The following is a 15,934-nucleotide window of genomic DNA, read 5'->3' as shown; positions in this document are numbered from 1 at the left end:
TTTTAGGGTACAAACTTGCAGCAAGTAGTAAATAAGCCCTAGAGATCTAATGCACAGTAAAATGAATATAAACAACAATACTGTACTATAATTTTGTAATGTGATAAATATCGCTACAATGGCAATCATATTACATTATATCAATGTATCAAAGTAACAAGCTGTACACCTTAAATTTACATGATGTTGTGTGTCAAATACATTCAATTAAAAATGATTTTAAAGAAGAAGAAAGTGTTGGTCAGAGTGTGATTTGAATGCCTTCTTCATTAGATTTCACCTGGTTTGCCTCACATAAATGCAGATTCTTAGACCCCAACCCAGTCCTACTGAGTCAGAACCTCTGGGGGTGTGGCCAGGGAATTTACACTTAACAAGCACTCCAAGTAAGCCCTAGGCATGCTTAAGTTTGGAATCACTGGTCTACTTTGTCAAAGGCAGAGCAAGGTGGTTGATGAGGCCTAAAAAGAGCCATTCATTAGAAGAGGTCTGCTGACTCTAAGTGAATAGTTCAGCAAGGGCTATGGAAACAGAAAACAGGATGCATTTGAGAGAAATACACTTATGATAAAAGAGGATTGTTAATTATTTTAAAAAAGTAGGCAGCAAAGGTAAGTAAATACGGTATGAATCCTGTAGAATGATCTGGCCAAAAGAAAAAATTGAATTTTTGTTTGTTTGTTTTGTTTAATGCAGTTTAATGTTTTGGAATTGCTTTAGAATGTTTTTAGGCAGAGAAAAAGGAACTCATGAGGAAGTAGCCAAAGACAGAAGAAAAAGGAGAGAAATTACAGATGAATACAGATGACGGAGCGAGGATGCACAGGAGGCAGGATCAAGGGCATAGAGCAGGGATAGATAAATTAGATTTGAAAAGTTATTTCCCAGTGAGGGCAGGGTGTCAGCAGGAATTTGGGAGGGACACAGATAGTACTTCTCAACTCTATTATTACCAAGTAATAGTAGCAAAAATCGACTATTGAGTCCCTGTTGAGGGCCTGACATGGCTGACTGGATGTATGTACATAGATGGCTCTAAAAAGAAAGGTGATGTGGAGGAGGAGCACATGATCAATGATTTCTGGTACAACCCTTATTTAAAATTCAATTCTGCTTTTAGACCATAAGTTTCTTTATACTTTCGACCTTTTGGTTCAGGAAATGTGGTCACCTTACTGACACTGCTCCTAATAGAAATGAATGGCAGATAAGCAAAATATCTCCATCTCCGAGGTGTCAACGTGGTTCAACTAAAGAGGTATCTGCTTGGAAAAAACGTCAAGAGCAACATGTCTTTTAAAACTCTAGGGATCTTCCAAGACTGAACCAGGAAGAAATAGAAAATGTGAACAGACCAGTCACAAGCACTGAAATTGCAACTGTGATTTAAAATCTTCCAACAAACAAAAGCCCAGGACCAGATGGCTTCACAGGCAAATTCTATCAAACATTTAGAGAAAAGCTAACACCTATCCTTCTCAAACTCTTCCAAAATAGAGCAGAGGGAGGAAATCTCAAACTCACTCAACGAGGCCACCATCACCCTGATACCAAAACAAGACAAAGATGTCACAAAAAAAGAAAACTACAGACCAATATCACTGATGAACATAGATGCAAAAATCCTCAACAAAATACTAGCAAACAGAATCCAACAGCACATTAAAAGGATCATACACCATGATCAAGTGGGGTTTATCCCAGGAATGCAAGGATTCTTCAATATACGCAAATCAATCAATGTGATACACCATATTAACAAATTGAAGGAGAAAAACCATATGATCATCTCAATAGATGCAGAGAAAGCTTTTGACAAAATTCAATGCCCATTTATGATAAAAACCCTCCAGAAAGCAGGCATAGAGGGAACTTACCTCAACATAATAAAGGCCATATATGACAATCCCACAGCCAACATCGTCCTCAATGGTGAAAAACTGAAACCATTTCCACTAAGATCAGGAACAAGACAAGGTTGCCCACTCTTACCACTATTATTCAACATAGTTTTGGAAGTTTTAGCCACAGCAATCAGAAAAGAAAAAGAAATAAAAGGAATGCAAATAGGAAAAGAAGAAGTAAAGCTGTCACTGTTTGCAGATGACATGACACTGTACATAGAGAATCCTAAAGATGCCACCAGAAAACTACTAGAGCTAATTGATGAATTTGGTAAAGTTGCAGGATACAAAATTAATGCACAGAAATCTCTTGCATTCCTATATACTAATGATGAAAAATCTGAAAGTGAAATTAAGAAAACACTCCCATTTATCATTGCAACAAAAAGAATAATACACCTAGGAATAAACCTACCTAAGGAGACAAAAGACCTGTATGCAGAAAATTATAAGACACTGATGAAAGAAATTAAAGATGATACAAACTGATGGAGAGATATACCATGTTCTTGGATTGGAAGAAACAACACTGTGAAAATGACTATACTACCCAAAGCAATCTACAGATTTAATGCAATCCCGACCAAACTACCACTGTCATTTTTCACAGAACTAGAACAAAAAATTTCACAATATGTATGGAAACACAAAAGACCCCTAAATAGCCAAAGCAATCTTGAGAAAGAAAAACGGAGCTGGAGGAATCAGGCTCCCGGACTTCAGACTATACTACTAAGCTACAGTAATCAAGACAGTATGGTACTGGCACAAAAACAGAAATAGAGATCAATGGAACAGGATAGAAAGCCCAGAGATAAACCCATGCACATATGGTCACCTTATCTTTGATACAGGAGGCAAGAATATACAATGGAGAAAAGACAGCCTCTTCAATAAGTGGTGCTAGGAAAACTGGACAGCTACATGTAAAAGAATGAAATTAGAACACTCCCTAACACCATACACAAAAATAAACTCAAAATGGATTAAAGATCTAAATGTAAGGCCAGACACTATAAAACTCTTAGAGGAAAACATAGGCAGAACACTCTATGACATAAATCACAGCAAGATCCTTTTTGACCCACCTCCTAGAGTAACGGAAATAAAAACAAAAATAAACAAATAGGACGTAATTAAACTTAAAAGCTTTTGCACAGCAAAGGAAACCATAAACAAGACAAAAAGACAACCCTCAGAATGGGAGAAAATATTTTCAAATGAAGCAATTGACAAAGGATTAATCTCCAAAATTTACAAGCAGCTCATGCAGCTCAATATCAAAAAAACAAACAACCCAATCCAAAAATGGGCAGAAGACCTAAATAGACATTTCTCCAAAGAAGATACACAGATTGCCAACAAACACATGCAAGAATGCTCAACATCATTAATCATTAGAGAAATGCAAATCAAAACTACAATGCGATATCATCTCACACAGGTCAGAATGGCCATCATCAAAAAATCTACAAACAATAAATGCTGGAGAGGGTGTGGAGAAAAGGAAACCCTCATACACTGTTGGTGGGAATGTTAATTGATACAGCCACTATGGCAAACAGTATGGAGGTTCCTTAAAAGACCAAAAATAGAACTACCATACGACCCAGCAATCCCACTACTGGGCATATACCCAGAGAAAACCATAATTCAAAAAGAATCATGTACCACAATGTTCATTGCAGCTCTATTTACAATAGCCAGGACATGGAAGCAACCTAAGTGTCCACTGATAGATGAATGGATAAAGAAGATGTGGCACATATATACAATGGAATATTACTCAGCCATAAAAAGAAATGAAATTGAGTTATCTGTAGTGAGGTGGATGGACCTAGAGTCTGTCATACAGAGTGAAGTAAGTCAGAAAGAGAAAAACAAATACTGTATGCTAACACATATATATGGAATCTAAAAAAAAAAAATGGTCATGAAGAACCTAAGGGCAAGACGGGAATAAAGACACAGACCTACTAGAGAATGGACTTGAGGACACGGGAAGGGGGAAGGGTAAGCTGGGACAAAGTGAGAGAGTGGTAGTGTATATATGGACATACATACACCACCAAATGTAAAATAGATAGCTAGTGGGAAGCAGTCACATAGCACAGGGAGATCAGCTCAGTGCTTTGTGACCAGCTAGAAGGGTGGGATAGGGAGGATGGGAGGGAGGGAGACGCAAGATGGAAGAGATATGGGGATGTATGTATATGTATAACTGATTCACTTTGTTATAAAGCAGAAACTAACACACCATTGTAAAGCAATTATACTCCAATAAAAATGTTAAGAAAAATATAAAATAAAATAAAATTGTAAGAAAAAAAAAAATCTAGGATGTGATAGGGACTTCCCTGGTGGTCCAATGGTTAAACTCTGCGCTTCCACTGCAGGGGGCACAGGTTGGATCCCTGGTCGGGGAACTAAGATCTTGCATGCTGCACAGTGCAGCCAAGAAAAAAAACAAAACAAAACAAACCCCCCCTCCCAAAACTCTAAGGATGTGATATATTTCAAGTCAGGGATCTGCTATAGAATGTTCTCAAAGACAGAAAACTTGCACTCAGAATCACCTACTATTTCTCAACTCTGTTACTTCCAGATAGTAAAGAATTGATTCTCAAGCTAGGACCGGTACTGGATCACTTAGGGTTGCTTTCCATCCACATGTGCCACTGCTAACTCTCTTCCCACCTTCTCCCCGCCCTCTGTGCCTCCCCAGATGACTATGATAGGCTTCTCTGGTCAGGAGCCACCTCTCTGAAGAAACTGTCTCATAACCAAAATATTTTGAGAATTTTTATTCATTTTTAATTGCTTAAAATGGATATCATCACTTCTATTACAGTTTCTGTAAATCAATGTTTCTCTCAAATGAAAATCTAGTCATGACACCATCACTTCTCCTCTGTCATACAAATGCTTAAAAGTATTTTCACTATGGTTGGTTCTTGATAATAATATCTGTATTTCATTAATTATAATAAAAATCCCTATACTTGATCAGTGTATAAAGGCACGCTGAGGTGCATTACCTTATACTGTTTTAAAAAATGTGTATTTAAAAAATTATGTTCATGTTCCACAATATATAGGATTGATAGGGAACAGAAAACATGCATTGCAATATGTTTATCATAATTCATAATTCCACTCAAGATAATACATTTCTAACTAGCTTTGTAAGTACAATTTGTACTCTGTCTCTAGGGCATTTCAAGGCATTGGCCTTGAAAAATAACTCCAAGAACTGTTACATACAACCCACTCATATTTCTCTCATATGTCAGACAAAATTCACTTGAGCGTCAGTCAGTGAATGACAGTTTTCGAGCAGCTACTGGGTATAAAGTTCGGGGTGCATATTCTACCAACGACCATGGTACGGGCTTAGGATTTAACATGACCTTGGCCATCCTGCTTTAGTGTCCCAGATGGAAGGGACAGTCTACAATCAATAAACCCACTGGAACAGGACTGAAGAATGGCTCACTGCACTGATGTCCATCTTGGTTTTACCCCAATAAGAATGTCCTCTCAGGAACCTCTCCCACTTGACCAGCTTCCTGTCTTCAGGTCTGATAGGATCTGAATGCTGACTATGCTTTGGGATGGGGTTTTAAAGAAAACTCATAACATCATCAGGGTTTTGTGTGGACCTAGGGGCTGGGAGGATACTTCACTCAGTGCCTGCTTCCTTCTTACCCTTGTTCGAACTTCCTGGTATTATTTATGCTCACCTTCCTCCTCCTCATGGGAAGTTCCTGGAAAGCTGGAACTGTGAATTTCCACTTCGGGTTTTCCCTTTCCACTTTTGGTTGCCAGACTAAGCTTGGTGCCTTGCACAAAGTTGGGTACTATTTAAATGCCTGCTAAACATTAATAGTTAGTGTTCTAACTAAAATATTGCTTATTTTGTTAACATATTTTAATTTAATTTATTTGATATTAAATGTATACTTAAATTTTCCTCTAGGTCCAACATTTGCAAATGATCTATTTGCTAAGGACTAAAATTCATTCATTTTCTTGGTTCAAAATTCATTGACAAAAATGATCAAATGATCCAAAGCACAAAGGGATATAAGTAAACACTGTTCCATTGGATATTGTCTATACAGTAGCCAAATATTTTACTGGATTAGTAATCTTGTATAACATTGAAGGAATTCCAATAGTCAGAACAGTTAGTGCAATATGTCAAGGGCATAGTGACGTGGAAATGCTTGTTCATACAGTCTATTAGGGGCAAGTTCCTCTTCCAAGTGAACGTGTAAATCTTAGTAAAGTCAGGGAGGGTGAACGCTTAAGTGGTTCTCCTTTCTCATTTTTTAAACAATGCATTTGACTACAAATAGCAAAATACATTGTGTGAGTGTTGGGGGGAGCAGACGTGAACTGAGAGACGGTGTGGGATAAGGCCCCCATACATCATCCTTGAGCTATTAAACTTGATATTTGCAGGACGAGGATCATTCTTTTTTAAGAGAAATGTCCCACATTTTTTTTCATCATTTCTTTCAAGGAAATCCTTGGGTGAAGCATCACAATAGTTTTATTTATCATTGTAAGAAGTTTGAGCAACATTCCTTTTGGTAGCATACAGGGTTATAATTCAAAATAGGTGTTTACAGACGTCACATATCTGGGTAAGTTTAGCAAGCCTGGTGAATCTGTAAGTCCCTGCACGCTGGTTCCCCTTTCAGAGTCCAGTGTGTTTCCTGCACACTTGACCTTTCTTGAGAAGGATTCTACTACGAAATCCAGTTGTCCAGCTTCTTAATATTGTCACATGAATACGTACATATACACACATATATCTACATAATTCATATATATACCTCACTACTTTCCTTCAAACAAATTTAGTAGATCCATAAACCAAAACAAAAAAATTCATATTCTCAATATAAAAGAACCAAAAGTACCATTAATAAATTCTATTCATCAGTAGGGATTTGTTTGGGGGACGTTATGGTATAAGAAAAATATTTTTTAAAAACAAAATGAAAATTCCTGATGTAATGTTATTCTAACTGAAAAAAAATCATGAAGTAAACATTTGTATAATGCACTAAATTACCGTTTTAGACATAACCTTCTATATTTTGCACGTACTATTGAAAACCTTTATACTAGTCAGTGACCAAAACCTACTGACATACATAAAACAGAAACAACCTTCTCTCACACACAAAACCCTCCAGGCCCCTGAAACATGCGTAGATTTTTATTTATTAAAGGGAACGCTTTCAGCTACAAAGCTGTGAACTGGCCATGACTGAATTTCAGTTTCAGCAGGAGCCCATCCTTTAAATAGCAGATGATGGACTCACAGGATCTTTCCACTGAATGTTTTTCTGAATCTCTTTCCTGTGTCTCAGGCTCTCTGCTGTAACCATACTCCTTGTATGATGCATCCAGTCCCAAGACAAGTAGATACTGAACCATAACAAAGTCCATTAACCTTTTCACCCAGCTCCGCAGGCCCAGCAGGAGACAAGAAAACAAACCGACAAATAACTCTTAGGAGTCCACGGCCAACGACCTCCTCACACCAGTCATCTCCACTTAACACTGGCCAACACAATTATGGATTAAAGCTCCAGCATCCATCCTATAACCCCCACGTAACATGAAAGCTATGCCCAAGGGAAGAAACTCGAGGAGATGCCTGCCTTGTGACACTGCAGTTACAATCGGGGAGGTCTGCGTCCACACAGCCGTCCTCTGCCATCCTCAGGGCACACAGATCTTCCGCCACCACCATGAAGTTTCCACTCGCAAAAGTCAGGTTTGCAGAGCAAAAGGCTAAATCCTGCGTGGGGATGAAAGTTTCCCCGGTCTGTGTATGGAAGTATGAAAATGCTCACTCCAGACAAATGTTGGTAAGTCTCTGCCTGACAATATGACACTGAGCAGTGAGTGACAAGTGGTCATGTTTCTAAATAAAACCTACATTCATTAACATGTGCCAGGCTTGATCTCCTGGAATGTAGGCCACGAGTTTAAGAAGGGAAAAGGCTCAGGGTAATCTGCTAGGAGGGGGAGGCTCCAGGTCTAAAGAAAGAAGGGTATCAAAAATAAGACCGGCTGCAGACACTGCCATTCTGGAAGGACCTTCGACTTTTCTCGCAGGCAGTTTAAGTTGGAAAAGATATTTGCAAAGATAAATGACCCAAATGCAAACAAGCAAAACCTCTACAAGTACGGTGCCAAACTGTAGTAGCAAAAAGGAGCAACTGCTTTTTTTCTTCAGTCTGATTTGCCAGTTAAGTGGTGTTAAGTAGGAGTTTTAGGGGCTGTTTGGGAAGATGGGATGGACAAGATATTCTGTGGGAAAGTGCTTGCTCTTCACCTTTAAAAAGACTATTTGAGCATGAAAAGTAATGAAGAAATACTATTCTCCTCTTACATAAACCTTTGTCCTTTTAAAAATAATGATATAAAGTGACAAAAATAACATGTTCATTTTAAGGTAATTTTAAAAAGGATCTGTTCATTTGCTTGGTGGAATCTCAGATAACTTTTTTTCTTTTGTGAATTTCAAGAGTTTCTAAATTTTGTGCACTGATTCTATATAAATTTCATAATTTAAGCTTTTAAAGAAAATAAGCTCCCAAATTACTCATTACTGGTAATTTAATAAAAAATGACTAATGCTGTCTGCTTTAAATCCTTTTTGGATTTTAACATACATACACACAAATAAATTACAAATAAATAAATAGATAATGAACATTTGCTAAGTTTGTTTTTTTTTTTAAAGGCCAGTATGATGAATTGCAACTAAAATAAAACAAAGCATTTGGTTCTGGTTGTGTGAGTTGACTGCTTTTAAAATAGTAATACATTTTCTTTATGAAAGAAACAAACCTGCATTTTACATTTAAAAAATTCTAGACAACTTGGTTATAAATAAAATTATTTTAAAAATCCTGCTACTTAAAGATATACTATTGTGAATTCTTTATAAAACAATCACTCCACTGATATATTATTTTTATCAGGAATGTAAATATGTAAATTTGGCTAAAGGAATATATTGGTCATAATTCCATAACAGCAGACAAATTTGTTTTTTCTTGATTATGACTAACATTTAAAAAACTTAGATCTTTAAAAATTTTTATTGCCATTATTTCCTTAGTTTAATTCCCTTTTACTTTATATAGTTTTTCCCATGGGTTAATTTTTTTTTCCATGTTCATTATCCTTAGCACAATATATTTATTCTAATGAATTAAACATAAGGCAAGGCTTTAAAGACACAATTATTGTAGTACCAAAAGACGGCAATAATATCAATTTCCAGCAATAGGGAAAATACTGGATAAATCACGTTATGTAAATGGAATGTGGAATGTTCTGTGGAATGAACTGTGGAATGCTCTGCAGCCGTCTAAAAGAATAAGACTGGCACATATAGCGTTTTATAGTATACATGGTCCTTTCCCCTATGTTGTCTCATTGGAGATGCGGCAGTTGTTTTAATGAACATTTTGAAAATGAGGAATATAGGGCTCAGAGAGGTTATACAGTTAAGCCCTAGGTCACACAGCTGGAACAAGGTGAACTAAACCTAGGACTCTTGATTAGTTCTTGGTCATTTCCTTGCTTGCTGCATCAAAGAATTCCTGATCCTGGCTTGACTTTTCTGAATGGATCACCATGAGGTAATACCAGCCACAAATTCCAAGAATTAAGTTTTCTTTTTCCTCTAGTTTGGGCAGAACTCCCATTAGACTGAAACCCCTTCTGAAGGCAGCTGCTACAACTTTGCAAAGCCTTCCTTGTACTGCACAAGCCTCTAAACTCCCTCTGGGATGACAGCTGACATTTGTTGACTGAGCACTTCACTGGGCTAAGTGGTTTACAGGTACCACCTCATTTAATCCTCCTGATAACCTTTTAAACCGTAATAAGTAATTTGCCAAACATCACAGTGTAGGTGAAGCAGAAACACCTTATAATTCAGGCAAAAGCCTTAAGCCCAGGCTCTGCTATATTCTTATCTGTATGTAGGGCACATTTCACACACCATGTCTCAGATTGAGAAACTCAACAAATACTGGAGTGATAATTATATGCAAAGAACTATGTTAGGTTCTGGGATTACTGTGGCGATCAAGTTAGATACTTACATTTCAATAGAGGAAAGAAACTTTAAACAATCTATCACATGAGATATTTATTATAATCAAGAGAAATGCTATGGACTCTGTACAGAAAGCCTACTGAGCAGATAAGAAGAATCTAATCTAATCTAGAGAAAAGGAGGATCATGAAGAAGAACTAGGGGCTGGCCTGGCCAGACAGAGCAGAGAGAGCGGGCAGAAGTAACAGAAAGGGGAAGGCCCTGAGGTGAGGAGTCACGTGTATCCTCACTTTATCTTTTACCCCTTTTTGGTTGGGAACCATTTTCTTTTTCATCTTTACATCCCAGAGGGGTGTCTGCAAACTATGTCTGGCCACCTGTTTTGGTAATAAAATGTTACTGGAACCTGTTACGCTTCTCTACACACTGCCTAAGGCTGCTTTTGTGATTCAATGGAAGAGGGCTTTGTCAGGGACTGTTCAGCCCACAAAGCCTAGATTATTTACCATATGGCCCCAAGCAGAGAGTTTGCCAGCTTCTGCCCTGTAGCAACATGCCGAGGAAGTACTTCATAAACAGGAGGCATTCCATAGTTTTTAAAAATTACATTTGTTTTTACTTTTATACAATGTTGAAGGGAATTATAATTAAAACACAGATTAAAAACAACCAGTCATAAGGGACCACATATTGTATGATATCGTGTATGTGAACTGTCCAGAACAGGTAAACCTAAACAGGCAGTAAGTGGATTAGTAGTTACCTGGGGCTGGAGGAAAAGGAGGGAGGGCAGAAAGGAAAAAAGGGGTTAAAGTTTTTATTTGGGGGTGACGAGAATGTTTTAAAATTGATTTTGGTGATGGATGCACAGCTCGGTAAATACACTAAAAATCAATGAATTGTATACTTTTGATATATGAGTTGTATGGTATGTGAATTGTATCTCAATAAAACTATTATTAAAAAAAAAAAAAAAAAAGAACCAAATAACTAATGTGTGCTTTGTTTTTGGTGATGGGTATTTAGGTTTGGTAGAGGAAAGAAGAATGTCCTTATATTAGAGAGTCCAGTTAACTAAAAAAAAGTCATTACAGCAGGGCAAACAACTTGAGGCTGACGTTCCTAGATACCAAGATGGGAAATGTTTAACAATGTATTCTCTATTATTAGAAGCTCTGAACTACTGATGCTAAAAGGCATTTTCTGTTAGTGCTAGGCGCTGGAAAAATTGCCATGTGGGTTTTTGCATAAGGTCCACTGATAAAATGAGAGCTAGAGTCCTCGAAGACAGTTTTACAGAAATTACAGTTAACACCAATTTTTTTTTACAGAAGTTACAGTTACAGTCAAATTATGTTGACTCTTAATGAAAGCTAAAGGCTCAGAAATGCTTTTAATTATCTAGGCCAGCACTGATCAACAGATCTTTCTGAGATGATGAAAACGTTCTGTGTCTGCAGTATCCAATAAGGTAGACAGTATCCTCGTGTGGTTATTGAGCATTGGAAATGTGCCTAGTGCAACTGACTGTAATTAAAATTAAATTCTAATTTAATTGGGGGCTTCCCTGGTGGCTCAGTGGTTAAGAATCCGCCTGCCAATGCAGGGGACACCCGTTCGATCCCTGGTCCGAGAAGATCCCACATGCCGCGGAGCAACTAAGCCCGTGCGCCACAACTACTGAGCGTGCGCTCTTAGAGCCCGAGAGCCACAACTACTGAGCACACGTGCCACAACTACTGAAGCCCACGTGCCTAGAGCCCGTGCTCCACAACAAGAGAAGCCACCGCAATGAGAAGCCCACGCACCGCAATGAAGAGTAGCCCCCGCTAGCTGCAACTAGAGAAAGCCGGCGCACAGCAACGAAACCCAACACAGCCAAAAATAAATAAATAAAATAAAATAAAAATAAAAAATAAAATCAGATTGTTTAAAAATAATTCTAATTTAATTGTATTCCATTTCAACTCATTTAAATTGCCACATGTAGCTAGTGACTGCTATACTGAACTGAGTAGGTCTAGAAAGTACACTATAACATTATCCATTGAGCCCTAAAAATAACTGAGCAAATTTTTTTGTTATCCTAAAAAGCTGACAATGCTTGGTGACAGTCAGTTTAAAAATTCAAAGCAAAACATATCTACTTTGTACTTAGAATGGTCTAAGTTAATCCACTAGTAATAGGAATCTGACTCAAAGTTATGCATTCTATTTGTATATAACAGGTTATTATCAGTGAATCTTCTTTCTTTTTTCCACCTTTCTGTTAGCTGGGAAGCTGTTCACCTGAAAACATGATCATCTTCAAAAATTACCTCTCCATTCCCAAGAGCATCAAAACAACATAAAAACATACAAAGGCATAAGTTACGTTCTGTTTCAATGAATCCATGTTAAAAAAATTTGGAAGAGGGAAGAGTAGTGAATGAGACTGAATCATAGAAACTTAGTATTTCAGCTGGCAGGTCATAGTTGAAGATGGGTGTGAAAGACAGTCATCGTGCCTGTGCACTAGCACAGGCAATAAACCAAAAAGTGGAAAGCAAATGTGATGGCTGAGTGTCATTTAGGAGAGGCTTCAAGGAACTATGAATCAATCCAGTGTGGCATTAAACCTCAGGACAAATGAATGGTCAAAATGTCATCTGGTCTACGCTGGAAGGAGACAATTAGAAATGGACAATATATATATTACATCTGTGTATGATGAGATTCTACAAAAGTAGGAACATATGAGCATTTTAGTGACTAAAATGCAAGCCTGTGTACCCTATATTTAATTGATTCAAATTTACTAACGTGTCTTTGGAAAAATAAACTAAATAACACCTAGAAAATTCTTGATTGAAAAACGAGATAGAAAAGTTACAAATAAACATGACTTTGAGGAGTAAACACCTAACTCATTTGATGTAACGCTGGCTAACAGCAGGGCATACACCAAACTAGCTGCTTGTGATTAAATTATATTAAATTAAATTTAAAACATTTTGACTTAGTACAACCCCATATTCCACACCACTGAACCAACTAAAAATTAGAAAAGGATATTAACTAGTTTAACTGGATTACATGGAAATGAAAGCCAATCCATGAGTCATAATCTGACTGAAAAAAATCCAGGGATGTTTACCAAGTGGGTGGCTTCCCTAAGAAGGGTATTTATAGCACAAAGGGCTAAAGCAGAAACTAACACACCATTGTAAAGCAATTATACTCAAATAAAGATGTTAAAAAAATAAAATAAAATAAAAAAGGGCTTCAGTTTCTCCCTCTAAAATAAGATTTGGTTATCAGTGACCGAGAAGCGAGGCTAAACACAGCACTGGGGTTCTAAAATCTACCAATGCCTAAATACTTACAGTAGTTTAAGCTGCACCGTTAAGTTTTCATCTCTTTATAGTACTTTTACTAAGGCATTTAGCACATCATTTTACTGGATTTCTTCACATGTCTAAATTCCCACTATGAACTCCTTGAAGAAAGGGCCTCAGTCTTTGTACCTCCTATACCTCTCATAGTTGCTGTCAGTACTTCACAAAGGACTGGGAAATTAGATTGTAGAAATAAATAACAGAACCTGACTTCCTTTTAACTGCATTCTCTAGAACAGGGACAAAGAAGTCATAAGCTTGGCAGGTAGGAGCGTGTAGTATTCTAGGGCGTGGGCTGTAGAGTCAGAGAATACAGACTCTGCCACTCAGCACGTGCATGACCAGGGGCAAGCCTGAGCCTCAGCATTCCGCATCTGGAAAATGGGTATAATTATAATACCCACCTCAAAGAATGTTGTGAACAGCACACGAGAAGATGTACATGAAGTCTTTAGCATGGTCACTGCTACAAACTAAGGGTTTAGTAAATGTTAGCTATTATAATACTACCGTTAAACATTTTAAAAATTGGTAAACATTTATTCCATTTTTGTTTCATTCTCACTAAAACAAATTATAATCTCACCTTCTTAAATGAGACCCTCTTTGATAACTCCTTTATAGAAAAAGAAATATACTAAATGTTTTTAAAATCCACACATGGACTTGCCATGCCCATATGAAGTTTTTGTGGGCACACAGTATTCAAAAGGCACTATTTCATGTCCACCTTCATGCAGCATGGCTAAGGAAAATAATCCGGATTTTTAAAAAAGTGTATTTTGGGATAGCTCCCAAATGGCTGTGAATCAGAAGCATGTGTAACATTCCAACTCTCCTAACTGCCATAAAGAAGATTATCCATTCAAATATTCAAGTATTCATTCATACATTCATTCAAATATTTATTGAGCCCCAACTGCATTCAAGTACTGTTCTTGGTGCTTGTGATATACAGTGAATAGAATGGACAACGATGCCTGCCCTCATGGAGGCTACATTCCAACATGAAGCAAAGTTCACCTCAAATAAAGCATCTACCTAGCCCTTCCCTTTAAAAAATAACCCTTATGTCAAATAACACAGTGCTTCATTCAATCATATCAGATTTCTATATTGCTAGTAAAGATCCTTAGATACTTTTTCTTTTTGACTTTTATCCCTTTCGCTCACCCTGCCCTTCCGCAACAGAAACTGAATGTAACATTCCTCAGATATGAGGTAGACACTTATAGCTATCACTAGAGCTAAGTACAAAATTACAGTAATGCAGCAGATTATTTTTACGTCTAAGCAGAATGGTAATTAGATTTATTCCCACATGTTGCTAATCAAAAAGACAGTAGGAATGTGATTATATATATATGTATATATTAATTAAATATACTATATTTATATAATTATATATATATATATATATATATATTTTGCCACTTCAGACAAACATACCCTCCACAGATACTGGTCAGCAGTTTCACTTTCTTCCTTATAGGAAGTTGAGTACTATGAAGCCCCAGAATAAAGAATTTTCTCTTGGGAATGGATTTTGTTTGGATATGACTTTCCCTCTTTCAGTTAAATGCAAACACCACTGAATTTATGAAATAAGAAGGAGAATTTTAAAGTTAACGAAAGTGACATTTATGAGACAAGCATGAACTAAAATGGTGGGATAAAGAACACAGAGATTTATTGGACGATCTTTAGCTGAAATGGAAGGCGGCCTGAATGCTTTGAGATTCTGCATGTGTGTCCTATTGACTAAGGTCCTTTTTACCTGGCTGCCATGAGGTCCAGGAGGTGCTGCCATCGGTCATTGATCTTCCCGAGCTTGTATTCAATCTCAGATGCTTTGCTTTCATGGCTGGCTCGGGCAAGTCGTTCTCCCATTTGCTGGAGCTGTATTTTGTTCTCTTGCGCAATGGCAATTTCCTCTTGATAATCCTGTGTAATAAATGGCAATCACAGAGGTCAGAAAGCATATTCTTGATGCATTCAGTCTGGCTCTACTAGAAACATGATAATTACAGTTTTCTACTGCTTGGAAATAGTGCGGGCATAAGGAACACTGTGTGAATATGAGTCCCAGTACACAAGAATTAGTGGTACCTGTTATTTTCGGTATATAGGCAAAGTCCAGATTGAATTTTTATACAGATGTTCTTAAAGGAAATGGGGGTGCTTTCCATTTACTTAAAATGGGCATTAAAAAAAGCAATAAAAGTATATACATAGAAACAAAAGGCAAAACTTGAAGGATTTCAATGCTGGGAAGTTACACCTTGTTGCTGTAATCACCAACCACGTGTTATATTTAGAATCAATCCTCATACAAATAGCTGACAAGACGCTAATAAGATGTGTGACTATGTGTGTATATGTAAATGTATATATGTATGTGTATGTCAACTCTTACTTGTGCAGAATGATTTAAAAGACTACTTTCATTTTAAAGAGCTGTCCTCTATACAGTGTCAATATTTTACAGCACATAAATCATTGGCAAATTAACTCTCAAGAACAATAACCATCTTAGAGGATCAATGGGTCTC

The 15,934-nt window shown here is 37.2% G+C and overlaps 1 protein-coding gene across 4 annotated transcripts in view; it reads right to left on the bottom strand.

Annotated features, from left to right (window-relative positions):
- The window catches only part of SYNE1 (spectrin repeat containing nuclear envelope protein 1), a 361,050-nt gene that overhangs the window by 45,123 nt on the left and 299,993 nt on the right, over positions 1-15,934 (bottom strand). For all 4 annotated transcript variants that reach the window (XM_068550708.1, XM_068550709.1, XM_068550710.1 and 1 more), the window contains one exon: positions 15,160-15,326. In XM_068550708.1, the coding sequence (XP_068406809.1) occupies positions 15,160-15,326 (167 nt within the window). The remainder of the gene's footprint in view (positions 1-15,159; positions 15,327-15,934) is intronic.

Source organism: Eschrichtius robustus, chromosome 9, assembly GCF_028021215.1.
Source record: "Eschrichtius robustus isolate mEscRob2 chromosome 9, mEscRob2.pri, whole genome shotgun sequence".
Taxonomy (NCBI): domain Eukaryota; kingdom Metazoa; phylum Chordata; class Mammalia; order Artiodactyla; family Eschrichtiidae; genus Eschrichtius; species Eschrichtius robustus.
Note: the sequence above shows the minus strand (reverse complement) of the source record. Positions and strands in the feature narration are given on the sequence as shown.